We start from the raw sequence: 21,001 nt of genomic DNA on the forward strand, positions 1-21,001 counted from the left end.
AGTTCTTCATTTTCCTTTCTGATATCTTCAAGTTCTCTTGCATAAAGTGATTTCCAATCAGATTTGTCAGATGATGATGATGATGCTTTGAAGGCTAAATCCATCTTAATTGTAGCAACATGACCAAATTCCTCAAGCTCAAATGTTGAAAGTTTTCCAACCAAGGTATCTCTAGATACTGATGTATTAGGCATTGTTCTCAACTCTTTAATAGCAGTCACTTTCATTTTGTATGCCAGGGGAAATGCTCTTAAAACTTTGGAAACAATTTCATCTTCACTCAAGGATCCTCCACAACATTGTATTCCCAAAACAATTTCATTAACCCTTTCCATAAAAGCAAAAATTCTTTCATCTTCTTCTATTTTCAGATTTTCATACCTGACCTGGAAGCATTCCAGTTTTGTAATTTTGATAGTAGTGTAATCTTCATTCAATATCTCCAATTTATCCCAAATAGCTTTAGCAGTAGATCGGTCTGATAATCCCATGATTTGATGATCTAACAAGGCACTCAAGAGTGCTTCTCTTACTTTGCAATCATTCTCTTGATCATTACCCAATGTTGGTGGATTAGGTTGATTCGGTGTAGGACCAACATAGCCATTCTTTGTAACATCCCACATGTCTCTTCCAATGTAATTGAGATGTGTCTCGATTCTGATCTTCCATATACCATAGTTAGTTCCATCAAGTTTCAGACTGTCCTTCCTGAAAAAGTTTGTTGCCATAGAATCTCCTCAAGCTGTTAAACTTCTGCAAAAGAGGACATAGCTCTGACACGAATTGTTAGGACCCGAAGGCAACTGAGAGGGGGGGGGTGAATCAGTTGTCAATTAATTTCAACCCAAATATAACTTACTCCAACTTGATACTTAATACCAGTAAACCAAACTTAATGCCAGTTGATAGATTAGCAGTTAATATTAATACCAATGAAACTCAATGCATACAATAGAAAGAGATACAATATCCACAACACATAACACAAAGATTTGTACATGGAAACCCTGTAAGGGGAAAAACCATGGTGGGAAACCTTACCCACAATCATATGATACTACTACAGATAGTATGTGTATACAAATGGAGTCTGCAAATGCAGAAAGGCCAACCGCCTAGAGCTCACTCCTCAATCACAAAATAGGAGTCACACTGACTATAATTGGATGGTTAAATCCAATGATAATGTACTACTCAAAGTAGCATCTCCAATGCTGGATTCAGTACTGATTAAGCTCTGATAATCACCTTCATACCTTCCTTGAACCTTCTTTATGGTATGCTCATATGATCTTCAATATTCACACATACCATGTTACATAACCATATACCATATACCATTATCTTACTTCTACCCTCATCTCACAAATGAGATCTTACATATATACAAAAACCTAAGACCAAATGTGTAGGTCAGCTTACCAAGAATATTGCAATTAAACCAAATACAAATAAGTCAAGATGCGATGCATCATGTCATCTCAATATAGTTACAATGATGTACAATTAATTAAATCATCTCCATAACGTTCCGTTCTGATCTAGAATAGATGATGCATGCCAATCCATAACCTAGACCAATTTGCCGGTAACAACAAATATGTCAACCTGACTAGACCAATAACCAAAATACCAAAACCAAGTGTCCAAACCATGTCTTCAACATAACCAAGTGATCTCCAGATGATAACAAGTCATCCTCAGTGCTGATGATCAATATAACCTACCGGTGAACGATATACCAATAACTGTGCATAAGTCACTGAACTTGCTAGTGAACATAATGTGTCGGTTCAACATAACCAAAGATCTCCAGAAAGATAAGTGTTGACATCAATGAAAAAAATAATGCAACACATCCATAACATTAACAAGGCCAAGATAAGTAGAATGGAAAGAACCAATGCCACAACCAAGAATCTCAATAATCCTTCTCTGCCTCACCTCAGGAGTGTTAAATGAAAAGAGGGAGCTCTTCCTCCAATTAATCAGCTAAAAAAAAGACCTACCATAAAGATTGAGAGCATTCTTTAACATCCTCACTTCCATAATAGTAGAGCTCCCTAAATGGATAGTATCATCAATGAAATACTAATGGGAGCACACAAGATTAGACGAAGAAGGGTTCAAACCCTGGAAAAGACCCTTTGAAACAAGATTCAACATATATCTACAAAGACCTTCAGCCATAATGGTAAAAAGAATCGGGGAGATGGGATCCCCCTATCGTAAGCCTCTAGAAGGATTAAAGAAACGGGAAGGAGAACCATTGATGATGACATCAAATGAAGAAGTAGAGATAAACTGCCATATGAGATGTAGAACTATACAACGGAACCCAAAAGCATTAAGAATTCTAGAAAGAAAAAAGCCAGTCCACACAATCATAAGCCTTGGATAAGTCTAGCTTCATAAGAAATCCTTCTTTATGAGATGCCTCCAGAGAATGAATATTTTCATGCATCGTAATGATAGAGTCAAGGATCTTCCTCCCCCCAAAAAATCCATTTTGTTGTGGGGAAATAATGGAGGGCAAGATACTCAGAAGTCTCAGAGTCAACACCTTAAATGTAATCTTATAGAAGGAAATACAAAGGCTAATAGGGAAGAAACAATCTATAGTGTCTGCACCAGCAGTCTTGGGAACCAAGACAATATAAGTAGAATTCAGCTCCTTCAACAAATTCCTAGCCCCAAAAAAATCTTTCACCCCATTAGAAACATACTCCTCCACAATATGCCAGAAATTCTAAAAAAAGAACATTGGGAAACCATTCAGTCCCGGGGCTTTATTACCCTCAAAGGAAAACACAAATGTTTTGATTTCATCCTTAGAGTGAATGGAAGTCAAGAACTTATTCTTCTCCTCACCCAAAATAGTAGGGACAACATCTAACAGAGTATTCTAAGCATCAACATCCAGATTCACTTCACCTGAAAGGAGGGAGGCAAAGAACCTAGTAGCTTCACCACAAATCTCATCATCTTTATTGAGAACCCCACCTTCCACCACAATCCTAGAAATCATATTAGAAGCTTTGTGTTTAAGGGAATTCATATAGAAGAATCTAGTATTTATGTCCCCAACATATAGCCATATAGCTCTAGATATTTTCTTCCAAAAAACTTCTTCTCTCGCAATAATATCATGGTATTTCCTCAAAATTTCATTTTCCATCTCAAGAGAGACAGAGGGGTATCCTTTAGCTTGAATCTTATCATGGATCTCCTTAAGATCACATTGGATAGCAGTCTTTGAAGCAAATAAATCTCCAAACACTTCTCTATTGCAACGTTTAACATTATCTTTAACAAATCTAAGCTTTTTTGCCACTTTAAACATAACAGAACCATCCATAGAAATATTCCACCATTGCCTAATATAATATTCTAATGAGGGATGAGACAACCACATGTTTTCAAACCTGAAAGGAAAATTTCTTTTTCCAGCAATGGCATCAACAACAAAGGAAATAGGGAAGTGATCAGACCTGACTCTGGGAAGAGTCGTAAGAGAGCACAAATTTTTTACCAGCGAGTTATTGTTTATAAAGGTCCGGTCCAAACACACTTGGATCAAATCATCACCTGATCTTCTATTGGTCCAAGTAAAGGATTCCCCCTGAAGATCAACATCATGTAGAGCATGGAGATCAATGAAATCCATAAGGTCCATTCGACAATCCATGTCCACTTGAGATCCTCCAAAATTTTCAGAATCATGAAGGGGAGTATTAAAATCTCCCATAATAATCCAATATTCATCATTGAATCTAACATGATGGGCCTCCAACTTCTTCCAAAATTTACTTCTAGCAAATTTTATATTAGGGGCATAGATATTAGATAAAACCCAAGTAAAATCATCTCTAATATGGTGAAACCTGACAAAGACAAAATTGGTATCAACTTCCAAAATTTGCCCCTTAATATAGTTAAGATTCAAAAAAATAGCAGTCCCAATAGAGGTGCCTTCAGAACTACTACCAACAACCCCATAATTATTAAAAAACTTCATCTTTTCCACTTTCTCCCTAATCATTTTAGTTTCTTGGATTACCACAATATCTGACCTATGATCTCTGACCAGATTACAAATAATATCTTGTTTATGGGACCCACTTAATCCCCTAACGTTCCAGGATATGAATTTCATTTCTTACTTGGAGAACATACATCAAAGATGGTCCTTTAACAACCATCCACTATGTTACGACAACTTTCATGCTCTCAATACCAATTAGTCGATTTTCTGCCAAGGGGAGAATTCAAAGTACCAATATCAACTTTAAGCCTCTGCCTAGTAGAAATCCCAACCTGTGAAACTCCAACCTGTTGCCCATATTTTTTGGACTTCTTCCTCTCCACTTGCATAAAGGGAACTTTGCCCTCCAAGACCACCAGAGCAGGAGCCAAGTTTTCCTTCCCCACATTCAGAGAACAAGCTCCACCAAAGTCCTCCTTTAGATTAATATTCAATGAAGTCTAAGAAAGGGGGGACTACTCCACCTTAGGGAAAGTAGATTTAACAACCTCTATAGATTGAGAGCCTGAAATAGTCAAGGACAACTAAACAACCTTCATAATCATTTCATTCATTTGCTTAGGCGAAGTCATAGGTGAAGAGACATTCACACCATCATTATTTTCTTCTGCTATCTCTCCATCCTACAACTGATGATCAAGAGCATTGGACTTCAAATTAGCTTCAGCCTTACAATGCACCATCTAACTAAGGGCCTGCAGATTGGACCCATTTAACACCATTTGTTCAACATTCCCTATCGCCTTAGGGAACCCAACCTCGTTTTCAACCCCATAAATAGACTTAGGGCAAGTCTAAGCAATATCACCCCGATTCTCCTTAGGGCAAGTCTCAACAACACCAATATCACCTAGATTCTCCTTGGTTTTATTCTCTCTCCAGATCCATTTCTTAGGACCATTCTTTAGGACAATTTTCTTGCTGATCTGCAAGGGGCATTTCTTAATCCAATACCCAAAATTTTTGCAGAAGAAACAAATAAATGATAAAGTTTCAAATTCAACTTGCTGAGTCCTTTTCCCCAGCTTAGACATGATATCTACCGAGGAAGGAAGATCAATATCATGAGAAATACAAACATAGATCCTGGCATAAACCATTCTCTTCCTAGCCGCCATCATAGGATCAACAGATAAAAGTTCCCCAAAAGAGCTAGCCAAACCCCTAAACACATCTTCATGCCAATACTCCAATGGAAATCCTAGTAGTCTAACCTAGATAGGAGCAGAAGCAAAAATACCATTGTTCAAGTCCAAATTAGGAGCCCATCTCTTCAAAGTCAGAGAAGCCTTCCCTATAACCCAAGGGCCTCCACACAAAGCATCAGAGAAATCTTCTTCACAAGAAAAGGAGAAAGAGAAAAAACCTTTCAGCATAGCAGTAGGTTCAATCTGACCTTTCAAGCGCCATTTCTTCTTAGGAAAGGCTCTAACCAAATCAATATTAGGCCTAGGACCCATAAAATTTCCAACCAAAGACAAAGCCATCAAGGAAATATTATGATCTATTACCTAATCAGTGATGGCAATAGCAAAACTATCAGTAGTTGGCTTCGAAATATTACTAACTGGAGGGAATTCCAACTTACCATTTGGTTTAACATCAAAGAGAGAAGAGCAATGTTTAAAAATAACCCAATCTCCAATTTCACGTGAACCATCAAGCTCACCTGGATCATTTGGAATTACCTCATTTTGTGGGTCCTCATCTTCAGGAACTGTGCCTTCATCCTGACTTTATGCTGTCCTTTGACCTTCCTATTCGACATGTTGTCCTTCATTTCCTGCGACCGCATCATTCCCTTGCAAACAGGCCGTGATTGGTGGAGCAAAATTCCCGCTCAAACTCCCCATTCAAATCCTTATTTTCCATGTTATTATTATGTTGACCCCAATTGGGGAGTACTAATATTTATATATGTGCTTCATTTGTGATGAACATGCACAAGTGCCCTTTTTATTATGGGTGGTTGTAGGTACATGGAATCAACACCCCCTTTATCCATAGGTTTGAGCATGCACATTTACCCAATGCTGGTTAACAAGAGATAACACCCTAGTCAAAATATCCTTGAGCTAAAACTTGTCGTTCCTCAATAAGGACAATTTCCTTGTATTTTAGTACTTAATCCCCACCTACCATAGTTAGTAGTGTTTGGAAAACCCAGCTGTCATGTGAAGTCAGCCCATAAAGACTATCTGTTCATTTTGGTTTAATTGTAATTTATTTCTACATATTAATATTTTAATGATGTTATAACATTATTGTGACAATTTAATAATTAAATGCTTTACTATGTGATATATATATATATATATAATGAACACTGAAAAATGTCTCATGAATAAAGTACTATTATTTGTCTAATTAATTCAATAATTCTTTAATTAATTTAACCTTATTTCTTCTAAATTAACTCAATCATCACCTTCTACACAATACTAATTATTCAATTTCTATACCTTACTCATTCACCATCAAACCCCTTTCTCAAATATTATTTTTTAATTGATTTCGATTAATTTCCTTAATTAAATAATCTTTATTATTTAATTAATTCCATTTCTAATGTTTAAATAATTTCATTTAAATTATTTAAATTAATTAACTTATTCCTCAAAATCCCCAAATTCAAATTTCAGTTAATTCCATCTAATTTCATTTTTCTAAAATTTATAATTCCCCAAATGTGGATTTCAATTAATTTCATCTAATTCCAAATCATCAAATTAATATTTCACCAAATCTGAATTTCAATTAACTTCATGTGCATTTCAGCATTCGAAAGTCCAAATTCAAATCCAAATTGAAAATGAAAATCAAATTCAATTTCAAAATCCTACAACACATGTTGAAATCGTAACTGATTGATCAAATTAGTTGACTAGTTAGTTCACTCAGTTAACTCCTCAATCACCCCTTTTGACTCCAAATCACCTCTTCTGACTAATTAATCAATCCACTTATCTCTCCAATCAATTCAGTCTTCTATTCAATAAACTCAGTCAACTGACTAATCATTTGAGTCATCTGGCCAATCAACCTAGTTGACTATTCAATCTATTGAGTTAACAAATCAATCAAGATGAGTTCACTGATTTATATAAATCAGTTCACTCTCAATCAGGACTTGAGTTCAAAATCCCTCCCCATCTGTGTTGAAAATTTATATAAACATCATCATTTTCTCAAATCAATCTAGAATCATAGTCTTCAAAACATTGGTGTTAATCATATGCATAAATCCCAACACAATACCTGAGAGCCATCTACCACATGAATTGGAGAAGAGAAATGGGAGCATTTTCGGATCAATTGAGGGAGTTTTATATTATTTCTTGTGTATTTAATTGATTTGATATCATTTCTATTGTCATTTAGGAGTAATTTAATTAGATAGGAGTTGGTGATTCACTCTCATAATCTGATTATATTGTTTATGCTTAATTTACCCCTGAATACATTTGGTGAACCTGACGTGAAACATGCTTACTGATTCGACCTTTTTTTAATTTTTTCTGATTTGCAGGGCCATACTGGAAATTGAGTGCACAATTGCCTTGACATAAATTTGCAATTGCACATTTTGATGCACAATTGTTATCATTTTGATTCACAATTGATGTCATTCTAGTTCATAATTGTACTAACTGATGTGCAATTGCAGGGATAGCCCAAAATTCAAATCTAATTTGTCCTTTTTGGTTGATTTCTATTTGCGAGATTAACCCATTAAAATATTTCAATTCTGGAAAAGTTGATTTTTAGGCATAAAATGTTTCTAACTCCATGATAGGCAAGGTAACTTTCAAGATTTTAGTTGCAAGGAGGAGGAAACAACACACCAAACAACTAAAAGCCTATCAAAGGCTTATAAAAGAAGAAAGACAACTTCGAGAATTTGAAGAGGGAGAGGCTATGGCTTCGTAACATCAAACCATAAACAAAATCCTAGACAAATTCGACATTTACGATGATATTGAAGTAATGGGAAACCTTATCTGGAATGATTTCATTGAAAGTGAAAACTTCTCTCTTCTGTCTTTTTCTGCTATTTAAATTTTTGAAAGTTGCAGGTTTAACTGATGTGCAATTGAATTGACAGTAATTTGCAATTTCTTATATAGAAATTTACAATTATTGTTATGTTCATTCACATTTGATTAGATAGTAATTCACAATTGATTAGGGGTTAATTCACAATTACTAGAATAGGTTAGATAGATTATGTTTTGGTTTTTCTGTCATTTTTTGTTAGATTTCATTATGTTCTTGTAAATAGAAAGATTGTAATCGAGAAAAAAAGTTAGGCTGGAAAGCCCACCATGTGTCAACTAACCTTTTCTGGTTTCCTTGTAGGGGTAGCTTAGAAAATATTTCATTTTGGTGCATTTAAAATAAACCACAAACAATCTGCTTTTTACTTCACAATTGCTATGAAGGATAAAATGAATACCATGGAGCAATATATCCATTTAAACTAGAAAATTTTGCAATTGAGGTTAAAAAGAATATTGTTTTATGTGTTTGTGAGCTGATAGGTATATGCTCTCCCCTTTTCTAGGTGATCAAAAAGCTATATCCACCTCTTTTATGCTTTCTATCAATTCTCTATTAGGATAACACCTTTAATAGGCCTGCCCTCCAGAAAAGCCCATAAGGCCGGTGAGAGGGGAACAACCTAAGTGGCAAGGACTAAAGCCAATTAATCCAAGCCACTCTAAATAAATATGTATATGATAAAAATCATGTGCAATGAGTGTTACATGCTGTCACAATGGCATTATGCCTCCCTCAGTACATATACAATACGTTAAAATCTGTAGAGTGTAACCTCTACAGACTGGGAAACCTCCCTTAATGGAGTGTAAAATGCTACTGATTGTGACCACTCGAACGAAACCCTTTCTGATGCAGTTAAGGTAGGGAGATCCAATGAAGGACATCCCTGCCTTGCAGCCTAAACACAAACATCATGTAAGATATACTGGTAATTGGTAACACAACATAGATAAAGCAAAAAGGGCAATAAATTACATATACCACATGCTAGACTACAGCCTAGGATTATAAAACAACTCTTACAACTTAGATCCATGATCCACAAATCATCCTCTCAAGAAATCATTATCTGGTAACAACTTCCACTGTTCTGCACTGATCTGGACCTCAGCCATCCTGAATTTAGTCCTACCGGACCAAACTCTCGCTGAAATCTACATCTTTGCTCAATCTCTTCCTTCTCCAACCTCTGTCCTCTATTTTCTGTTGTGAAATGAATCTAAAATCCACAGATCTTCTACTCGACAAATAGGTCTCCAGTAATAGTCTATACTATTTTGCACTGACCCAGACTTCAGTCTCCTTGGACCATAATCTCTTCAGAAACTATATGTTGCTCTATCTCTATTTTCTTTGATCTCTCTACCCTTAAATGATTCACAAAACTTCCCTTTATACCATCCACAAGCAATAACAACTCGATCTCGACTAGACACCAACTAGTTCATGATGAAATGTGTAAACAATAACATGTCAGCCTAAATCACCAAGAACAACTTCCAATGCATAGAACATCACACAATCCTCTAGGAACATCAGACAAGGCTCAAGAAACATCGATCAACAATACGCAAGTCACATGATTCACCTTAACATCCTTATAATAAAATGATTTAAACTGTGTGCAGAAGAGATATTAAAGGGAAGGAAACTCTTAAGACAATATATGACAAGGTTTGATTTAACCTTCTACACTTCGGACTTACTCAGAGTCTGGGCGGGTATACCTTTGTGAACTAAATTCACACTTTCAAAAGATAAATCCACAACAAACTAGTCAAGAAAACTAGTGGATCTAATCACCTTAAAACCACCTAAAACAAAGGAATGAAAATTATACTCATATTCAGTATTTTGATCTACAAAACATGCAATAGACAACCTTGATTTATACCAGTGCCTTATCCAAGGTCATAGAGTCATCTAAATTCAAACAATACTCCCCAAACAAAAGATCTCTACACATCCCATTGGCTCAACTTCTGTTAATCCTTATATATGCCTGACATACATGAGAATTTATGCACACCAAATCAAACTATGCTCATTAAGATTCAAGATGTCTCATAAGTAATTTACCGGTAGAAGTGATCCCCACATATTTAATTTCCCTCCTAAAGAGAAAAGCTAGCAAACACATCTATTGAAAGTTTCCTTACAACCCCTATTCAAACAAAATAACCCTGGATTATTCAGTATGAAACAGTAAATAATTGCAAACACATTTGAAGATGACACAAAGCTTTACTCAAAACCGATGGTTTGTATATTGATATTATCTTCAAGAAAGTATTACAAGAGACTTTTGAATATTCTCCATTAAACTTAGAAAAGCTCAGATAAATTTCTATAGCGTTTTCTTACAATTCTTTGCGATCATTTTTTCACTAGTCCTGGTATCCATTTGTAACACTATGGATGCACAAAGCTTCGGACTTTCTTAGGAGAATTTGTTACAATAATTGCTTTTCAAAAAGAAGTTACAAAACCTTTTGCAAAAACGGTTACAAGTCCTTTTCGACCTCTACAACTTCTTCAACTTGCTGCCCGGTTGCAACATCTTCTAACTGTTCAGGAGCGCCCTCTAACTGCTCTGCATCCTAGATGGCATATTTTCTTGTCCACTCATTGTACACATCATCAGTGGGCCATGTGAAATTAATCACTTTTGCTTTAGCCTTGGTTAACTTTTTCCATGAATTCTTCATCTTGTTAACCTCTGAATTGAGAAAACCATAATGAGATTTGATTCTCTCTATCTCCTGAATCGTTACAACAAAAAAGGAAGCATCATCTAAGTCAACAATGCCTTTAATTCTAGATGACAATTTGGCCTCTAATTCCTTGAGCCACACTTGTTTGTCCTTCAGTTGATCTGGGCTAGCAAAAACTCCTAGGAGCAACTCAAAAACCTGATCAGTATATTCCTTTTTATACAAGTTAATTTTCCTATCAGCATTATCCATCCCTTCTGCTAGCTTCACTATATCCTTGGTGGTATCACAAGTGGATATGATGATAGGATTGGCCCCTGCTTTATCATAAGAGGCACAAATAGACTCTAAGTCCTTCTCTCTAGGCTTCCATTTGTCAAAAATAGGTGTTAGAATGGCCTTATCTCCATTGAGCTCATTCCTCATTTCCAAAATCTTGCTTATATTACTGTATAGCAATGAGGCACTCATTGTATCTGCAAAACTTGAAATAGTAACCCTTACTCTCTCCTCATATTTCTTTGCATACAAGGCCTGAGCCTGTTTTAAATTCTCTAGCTCTTAAGGAGTAATCTCAACCATTTCAGAGCTGGAAGGTGCTAGAGATGGTGGGAACTCAATGATGGGGCTGGTAGGTGGAGGTCTTGCAGGGGAAGAGGAGATCATCAGTGTTGAAGACTCGCCTTGATGGTACTGTCCTGTCAACTGGCTCTACAACTTAGCAATGATGCTATCCTTACCTCTTACCTCCTCCTTAGCACTATTGTAGGCCTTCAAAACTGTCTCCAACTTGACTTGGAGGACCTCTTTTTCCTTGGCTTCCTTTTCTGCTACTGCAACACTAAATTTTGCAGTCTTTAGCACAGTGCTAGCGGCTTCTACCACTCCTGTGTTTTGCACTCTCTTCACTATCATTCCACCAAGGTAGCTTGACCTTGGGGTATCTTTGCTTCTCTTACTCTCATCTCTCTTGAGAGACCACATGATGAGTGCAACATTATCCTTACTGAAAGTAATTCCCTCCATGGGCTTGGTCTCCTTTCTCACTACCTCTAGTACCAGGGCATCTGCTATATCCCACTCAGGTAGAATAAGCACTCCAGCTTGTGCCACCATATCTCTTCCTTGCTCAGGAGTGATGGTCTTAAATTCTTCCATCATCTCTTGTTTTATTTCCTCCTCCACTAGGGCTAGATCTTTGTTAGGCTTCTCACCTTTTCTCTTCTCACATCTTGCATTGTACTTATCTATATTTTGTTTCCATAAAAACTGCATAAATGCTCTCGATGAGACAAAATTATTGTCAGCCAAGAAGTCATCACTTGCCTGCTTTATCTCAGGATCCCACTCTTGGCCTTTAAGTTCAGTGGTAGTGATGTTCATTTTAGTAGCAAGGGGTTCTTCTGGCATAGCCTCCTCTACTTCATCATATGTATAGGCAATTTCTCCTAGACTGCCTAATTGTAGAAGTTGCTCAGCTACTGCTTGCTCATCTCCTATGTGGATAGGGGATTGGGATGGAGAGTACAAAGGTGTATCAGATTGTACTTCTTTCCCTACTCTCTGCTTCTTTGGGCTCTCTTGGATGTCAATGACATCTTATATCTTCCTCTTTCCTTTGGAGGTAGACGGCTCCCCTATTGTAGGCATCAACACACTATAACTAGATTTCTTGTGCAGGGTGTAGTCACTAGGAGGGATTGCTTTGGTGGAGGCAGACCTACTGAGAACCATTCTTGCCTTTTTAGGGTTGCTTTTAATCACAACTTCCCTCTTCTCCTTCAGGGTTTGTATCACATCCTCAAAGCAAACAATTAAAAACTTTATTTTCTCCTCCAGAGGGAAAAAGCTAGACAATGGGTCATAGCTGGCATCAAACTGATGCACAAAGTCTAAGGCTTTCTTATAAGCCACCCATTTCTCCTTCCTCAGTTCTTGCTCATCCAAATCAAATTCATTTCTAATGAGGTCTTCAGGAAACTGAAATTGATAGGGTCTACCTCTGCACGCTGCTCTCTTTCTAAACATGCCATTAAAGAAGTCTTTTGGATCGGCACACCTGGATATTGCAGTTGACAAATGATAAGTTTTGAGAAAATCCTGAAAACAATTCCAACCTCCCTTAGTTATTACAAATTGGTGGGCTATGGTAACCATAAGGAAAATGGTCCCTTTACCCTTACCTGTCAATTCTGCCTCTTGTACATTACCAATTTGTCTAAGGACTTCTACAATTCCCACTTTGAGAGGGACTTGATAGGGCAACAAGAATGGAGTGCCTCTGAAACCAAAAACTCTGAAAACTATTGAGATTGGGTACAGATAAATGTCACCCCAATTGTGAACAATCTTTATGCTCTCTGCAAATTCTTTTGGTCTAATGAATTCCAAAAGAACCCTGGGGATTCTTGGGTTCTCCGAGCAGAGGAGAGTCCTAATCTTGGATGCAAAATATTTATCAAACTTCAAGAAACTGGCATCCTTTCTATCCCATGACAAGACAATACTCCATAGTTGTACTGACATCTTTTCTCCTTCCTTCTCTTTGATAAGGTCCAGTCCACTGGCAAAGTAATCACCTCCTTTGAAAAGAAATAGATGCATCAGGACTCCATGGATAGCATCAGCAATGAAAGAAGCATAATCAAATGTTACTGCAAGGGAAGGATTTAAAATCTGAGCAATCATTAACAAGTAGTGATTGGACATATTCGCTTCAGCATCTTCTCCCAAAACTTGGTAAAGTGACCAATACATTCCCTTAGCACCGAGGGTAAACAAATTTAATGAGAAGGGCTCTTCTGCGTTGGGTCCTACAACAGTCAACCCACCTATCTTCACAAAAAATTCCTTAAGAGGCCCACTCCTAAGATGATTCCTCTGTGCACTGCATACTTGAGCTAATGATTTGAAATTTATGGTTTCAAGAAAATTTGTAAACTCATTTAGCCCAAAAGCACTTCTGAATTCTTCAGTATTAATCTCAATAAGGGCTTTTCCATTTATATCCCAAATGCTTCTTGTGACTGGATCATAATTAAGTGCAATTTGGGTCAACAGATCCATATCCATAAGTACCCCTGGGACTACCAACTTCCCTACATCTAATTCCCAAATACTATTTTGTGGGGCCGGAGAATTCCTCATTCCAAATCCAACCTTAAATAACCCCAACCCAGACAATGTGACCTGCGGATCTCTGAACCAGTTACCCTTGTCATATAGCCCTTCTCCTATTTTCAAACGAGGAGCTCTAGGCACTAATTCTTTTGCTTTCGATACCTGATTAGTTGACAACATCAACTGCTCAAGAAAATCATCACAAATGGCTCTCTCCGAATAATTGACTTTCCCAAAAAATTCCCTCTTAGGTGCCATTTTGAAAAATGTAAGAAATCAAAATACTACCCCCCAAATAGTTCTGTGACAAATCAATATCTTATTTAAAGCACACCACAAATGAGTTGCTACATGAGAGTACAAGAAAACCTATTTTTAGCTCGAGTGAATCCACTCTGCAACTAAATTGACTTGCTCTGTATTTGAAGAAAATGGCTCTGTATCTGCTCCTCTGCAATAATTCTTTAGAAAGATACCTTCATCCAGTTGATAGGAAATCATATATGGTACCCGAACTCTTAACTGCAACATTGATTCTGCATGCTTCGGCCATCCCTTCAGAATTGAATTCATGAGAGAATTCGTATTTTCGCTTCAACGGGCCATTTGATTGCTGCAATTCTTTCCTTTCGCTCTTTCGCAACTTCACGAAGCATAACCTTCAGGCAATTTCATCGTGTGAAATAGCGCCAACCGTTCGATCAAAAGGAACCTGATTGGCCATTATACTGACTTAACAGTCTTGCCTCCGCATTGGGCCCCACCTTCTTTTTGCCATTTCGCAGACTTTATCTTTCGAGCACTTCTCCTTCATGAAACAGCGCTAGGCATTAGATGGAACTCTAACTACTCGGTGTTTAACTTTGATTGAAACCGTCAACATCTTTACTAACCGCGCCTTTACTTTGACTGCTAGTGGTTTTTTGCTATTTCGTGAAGCTTAAACATCTATCAACTTCAGGTTGTGAAACAACGCGAAGCGTTGGATCAATTCGGAGATGACCATCCTTTAAGGGAAACTTTTATGCTTGCTTTACTTACACCGCCTTTTCATTGGCTATTGGCTACCATGTGGCACTCAACCATTGGCTTTGGAAAACCCTTTGCATTTAATTCAATGTCAGCCACGTGTCTCTCCTTTATACCACCAGTTTCACCTTGGCAAGCCCACAACTTCTTCTAAAACCATGTGTCCATGGACACGTCACCATCTATCATGACACCTGGATGAACCCTTTTTACTTTCTCTATTTCGCGAAGCATATCCTTCAAGCATCTCGCAACCGCAAAATAGCGCCGGTCGTTGGATGAAAACAAAGTCGATCCTCTTTTAGCCTTATGTTTTATCTACCTTTGGGGACGAAAAACCTTTTCACCATTTCATAGGGTATAAAGCATGAGCCTCTCATCCTTGCGAAATCACGCAGGCCATCAGATCATTTTCTACTTGTTTGGTGCTTAACCATCTGAACAGACTCCGACAGATGTGGGCCCTCCGACTCAACCTCGAACACCTGGCATCTAATCACTTTCAGAGCTGACATGTCAATCTTTCATTTGCCGAGAGAAAACACTGGGTTCCAATTAAATCTTACCACCTGCATCTACCACGTCACCTCTTATCCCGCGACATGACTCACCTCTGGGACCCACCTTTTAACTCTTAGACCTGACTTGCTGATTATTGTAGCCTATGGCACATGCCACCAGCTTACTCGCCCTCTCGACCAGTTGGACCATCTACTTGGAATGCCAGGTCATTTTGCAACTTCGTGAAAGATAACTGTCAAGCATTTTCATCCTGCGAAATAGCGCGAACCGTCAGATCAAAAGGGACTTGATCACGTTTTAGTCACTTAGAAAATCCTCGCATGTAGGGTCCCACCAAATGCTTTCACCATTTCATGAAAGGTATTTTGCTTGCAAGTTCAGGCTGTGAAATAACGCCAGCCGTTGGATCTTGGACAAGATGAGACCTATTTAGACCGGACCAAAATTGCCATTTAGAATGCAAAGCCTTTTCGCAACTTTGCGGGTTTAAAACCATGCGCAACTTCGCCTAGTGAAATAGCGAAAACCATAGATCCACCCGAGAGATGCACACCACTTACTGGGCCTGACAACATTAGGAGGAAAATACATAAGGCATAAATTTTACAATTAATTCACACGACTGCCTAGGCAAATGACAAGGGGGGACACTTCCTACGACCCCAAGACCCATTACTTAAGTGGATAAAGTAACGAAGGAAAAGAAACTAGAGGGTTTTTTATCAGACATTAAGCGATTTAAAATCAAAACCCTAAACCCTTAAGACCCAACACAGACCTGAAGCAATTGATAATGCGTCTTACTCAAAATTTCAAAATCATAACCAATCATGGGAAAGGAAAACCCATTTTTTAAACAGTGATAACAATATGAATCAATCGCAACCCAATTCGGCTTCACTCCACACACTATAAGACTAACTGTTAAGAACACACTAATACCAGACCAATAGCGGAATTGATATCTCACTGAAATCATATCCAAATGCCATGAATCTCGAATATGGTAAAGACAACAAAATCAAGGTGATAAATCCAAATCCACAACGCTAAATTGTCAAACATGAAGAAATGCCATGATCTCCAAGCAATTCCACAACTAACTATTTCAACCAGTTTGGACTACTCCGGTGCTCCTGAATCACTTTCTAAACACCTTAGAAATTAGAATCCCAATTGAGTCAGCAACCATACACTCATATTATCATAGTGCAAGGGTGGGGAAGAATCTTCCCCCAAGACACTCACCATATACTTCCTAGGATAACGATCCAATTGAGGAATGATCCTCTTTGGTTTAATTTCTGGACAAAGGCAAAAAAATGGGCTCACCTTAGGGTGTGACATGGCTGTTTGAGCTGACAAAGTATCAAGATGTGGGCTGTGGTAATATTTGTGACCTTTTGACCTTAAGAGAGTTTGCTTATTGTGCAATTGATTGACCAATTACAACAAAAATAAAATGGGGTCTTGAAAAAGACTCCAACATTCATGAGAATTTAAAAAAGATCCTTAAACAAGCATTCTTTCTTTTGTTATTATTCTTTTTGATGTGTCTCTCATTTCTTTGCTACAAGATCAAACATTTCAAAGTAGAACACCAACCAAGTTTTTCATACTAACATCAACCAAAAGTTTCTCAACTCAACAATCAAGAACCAAAAATTCAAGAGAACAACCAAGTGTTTACATCCAACAAGTTCAACAAATTGCCAACATTCAAGTGTATGGAAGAAAGTTGCACTTCATGTGATCACAGGTCCTCACACATATAGGGAATGCATAGTCTAATTTTTCTATCCACATCTTGCATATATCCTCACAATTAGGAGAGTAAAGTCCATCATTTGCATTCAACTTAGGATAGAGTCCACCATTCACACTCCTTATAAAATAAAGTCCTTAAATTGCATATCTCATCTTAGTACCCAAATCATCTTTTCATAGTCTTTATTAAACATTAATCATAGTCCTTTTGATCATAGAAGTCTTAATAGCATATCCTTTTGTATACGTCTAAAGGGGACAGTGAATTTCCATTCGAACAACCCAATCTTGGACCAGATAATGATCAATTAGAGATAATTGATGGTTTGGAAAACCTTGCTTGGGATGTAAGAATTGATCTCCCACAATATGAAGAAGTAGAAGTTGTCATAGATGACAAAATCCAGAAATCTATCCGCCTTGATACAAAACTAGCAAAAGAAATCAAGGAACAAAGAGAATAAGAAGAATTTTGAAAATTTGTCAAAAAACTTATGGCAGATAGTCCTATTCATCACCAGTAATCTTAGAAGGGTGTCATCATTCATAGATTTCATACATAGTTAAGTCATAAGTCTTGCATCCATATCAATCTACTATTTGTATTTAGGAGATCATAGTGAGTCATAGTGTCAAGATCACATGACAGTGACAAGATCACAAAAGGCAATTAATTAGATGGATCCGAACAATGACCCATACTATAAGCCAACTTGGAACATGAACACAAAAGGAAGATCGAGATCTCAATCAAGAAATAGAGATTTGATACCAATAGATTCCAATAGATTACCAACAATAGAGGAGATGCAAACAGGGTTAACACAAGAGGAAATAGAGGCAGCTCAACAAGACCCTCAAGTCTTAATTATAATCAACACCCTTATCAACAACAATAGAGACAAGTATTTATCTCTCTTAATTCAAAATGGAAAAAAGTTGGCTCCTAATTTAGACATCTCCACAATAACACCACCAGGAGAGATATTGAATCTAAATGCAACACAAATGCCCAACACATCTACAACAACAACTCCTACACAAAGTATGGCTCAAAACACACAAATGAGTCCAACTCAATTGAACACAACACAAGCAAATATAAGTTCTACATCAATGTCAAGGGTTACTTCAACAAGGTTCCAACCAATGCCCATGTTCAACTCATAAGCCATTGGTACTACATAAGAAACTACATTGGTATTAGCCAGATTTGCAACTTGTAGCCAAGGGATACAACATGGACATACCAATCCCTTTGGGTCTACTTAGGCTAACACAATGCCTCAGTTTACTTACTTCACAACACCTAGTAGTGGTTTCAGTACATCGCAAAGTTAGGTATCTTCAACAACACCAGTATACACCACCACTTCACCATATGCTGCAAACATGTATGCATCAGACATACCCTTGACATAAACAAAAGTTTTGACTCAGCAATTCCAAAACTTACAAAAGCAAATAGTGATCATGCAAGCAAGCAAGGACAAGAAAAGCTACACAATGGAAGATCTCAGGCCATATCCCTATGATAGGTCTCTATACATGCCACCCTTTCCTCTGTACTTTGAGACACCTAAGTTTGATAAATACAAAGGAAAGGGTTATCTAAGAGAATTTTTTACATCTTGCATAGAAGTGGCACATGAAGACACTTATCTATTAAGACTATTTCCCAAAAGTCTTGGAGGGACCACACTAGAATGGTTCTCACATCTACCTCCTAGAATTACCTCTTGGGGAGAGTTAAAAATATTATTTATCTCAAACTTCTCTCATAATATAGACAATCTAGTGATCCTAATAGATTTGTGCACCACAAAGCATAAAAAAATATAGACCTTTGCTATGTTCTTGTAAAGATGGAGATCATTGTATAGAAGGTATCCAAGAAATATACCAGAAGTAGAACAAGTGGACATATTCAGTGAAAATATCCTGCCACCATTCAAACATCCTTTACAAATTCAATGTTTTGATACATTCAAGGATATCACAGAAAAAGGTCTCAAATGTGAGAAGGGATTGTTAGAGAAAGGTATCATTAAAAATAGTAAATATTTTGGAGCACCTAATAATGCAAATGCAGATAAGCCCTAAATTTGGTCAAGGAACAAGAATGTTGCAAATGATGGTGTGGTTGATACAAGAGTGGTCAATAGAGCTCAACCCACACTATCATTACAAGGACCAAACCAAAATGTGAATTAGTCACAAGAAAATAATGCAACTACAACCACTACCAATACAGTCCAACCTAATATAGTTAGACCCCCAAGAAATATGGAACCAAAAAGAAATTTCACACCTTTGGGGGAACCTATTGATGCTACTCTAAAAAAGTTGATACAAACAAACATGATCACATTGCCAGAAGAAAGATCGTATGAACCAGGCCCATTCAAACCAGCCTGGTGGAATGACAATGATTTCTATGATTATCATCGCTCCAAGGGACACAAAACATCTAAGTTGTTACAAGCTCAAGAACCTCATACAAGACCTGATAGATCAAGGTGATGTAACATTAGATACAAATAAAGGATCATCAAACCAAGCACATATCATATACAAAGATCCTTTTGTGAAGCATAATCAAGGATGAGCATCTACATCAAAAGGACTTGACAATACAACCAACTACACCAAGGTTGCATACAATTATACAATCAGTGCAATTAGTGAAGGGGAGGAAATGGTAGCAACCATCTCCATCAAACCTAGAAACATAGATTGTGCAGTGGCTACCCACAGATCCAAAGTCAGATTACAAGGAGTACAGGTCCTCAAGCACCTTATCAAGCAAGAAAATTTAATATTGTGGATCAACTAAAACAAACTCCTCAAATCTCACTCTTTGAGTTACTCAAAATTTCACCCTCATAGAGCAATTCTGGACAAAGCATTGCAAGATTCATTTGTATCCAGAGACATGGGTTAAAGTGTATTACAAGCAATGGTGGGAACTATAACTACTTCATCGAGGGTGGCCTTCATAGAGAAAGATATCCCCATAGATAGAATTAGGCATAGTGATCCTTTACATCTAGAAGCTTATGTTCATAACAAGAGAATAAGAAGAGTTCTCATAGATGGAGGGGCATGACTCAATATTTGTACTCTTAAGTTGATCAAGGAATCAGGTTATTCCCAATTTCACATAGACTTAACCAAGAAGATCAACATTAAGGCCTATCATGATGATGAACGTCCTTCCGAAGGATTGGTCACATTACTAGTACAAATTGGACCAGTTACTAGAGACATCAAATTCCAAGTGTTGGACAAAGAGCTAGGATACAACATGATATTAGAACGCCCATGGATAAATGCCATGCAGGCGACACCTACTACATTTCATCAATGCATCAAATTCCTAGTCAATGGAGTAGAAATAATTATGCATGGGGATCCTAATCTCTTTCAACACTGTAATACTTTTAGAGAAAGCATAGACAATCAAGTTTTGATTAATCAGCAGCACCGCTTATTACACAAATGGACTCACTGACAATTAGAGAAGCACAAAAAGATACACCTACAACATCTTCTTTACATATTAAGGATGTTGGTTGTGGGGAATACTCTATCTCCAGTACATCAAATGTCAAACAAATATCTCTTTCTCCTAGATCTTTTGGCAAACCTCGCAATATTGTGATGAAATAAGATAAAGGAAAAGAGATAGTCAAATATTCAGATTCATGCTCATTCATCAGATGGGGAGACTTAGAGG

The 21,001-nt window shown here is 37.3% G+C and overlaps 1 protein-coding gene across 1 annotated transcript; it reads right to left on the reverse strand.

Moving 5' to 3' along the window:
- Window positions 1–2,908: 2,908 nt before the first annotated feature.
- LOC131053448 (uncharacterized) lies at window positions 2,909–3,751 on the reverse strand. Its single transcript, XM_057988055.2, has one exon. It carries the CDS (start codon window positions 3,749–3,751, stop codon window positions 2,909–2,911), a length of 843 nt encoding a protein of 280 aa, XP_057844038.2.
- Window positions 3,752–21,001: the final 17,250 nt, after the last annotated feature.

Source organism: Cryptomeria japonica, chromosome 4, assembly GCF_030272615.1.
Source record: "Cryptomeria japonica chromosome 4, Sugi_1.0, whole genome shotgun sequence".
Taxonomy (NCBI): domain Eukaryota; kingdom Viridiplantae; phylum Streptophyta; class Pinopsida; order Cupressales; family Cupressaceae; genus Cryptomeria; species Cryptomeria japonica.

Excerpts from the sequence above, each read along its gene's own strand:
- LOC131053448 (XM_057988055.2), bottom strand. The coding sequence starts at position 3,751 with ATGGGAGATTTTAATACTCCCCTTCATGATTCTGAAAATTTTGGAGGA.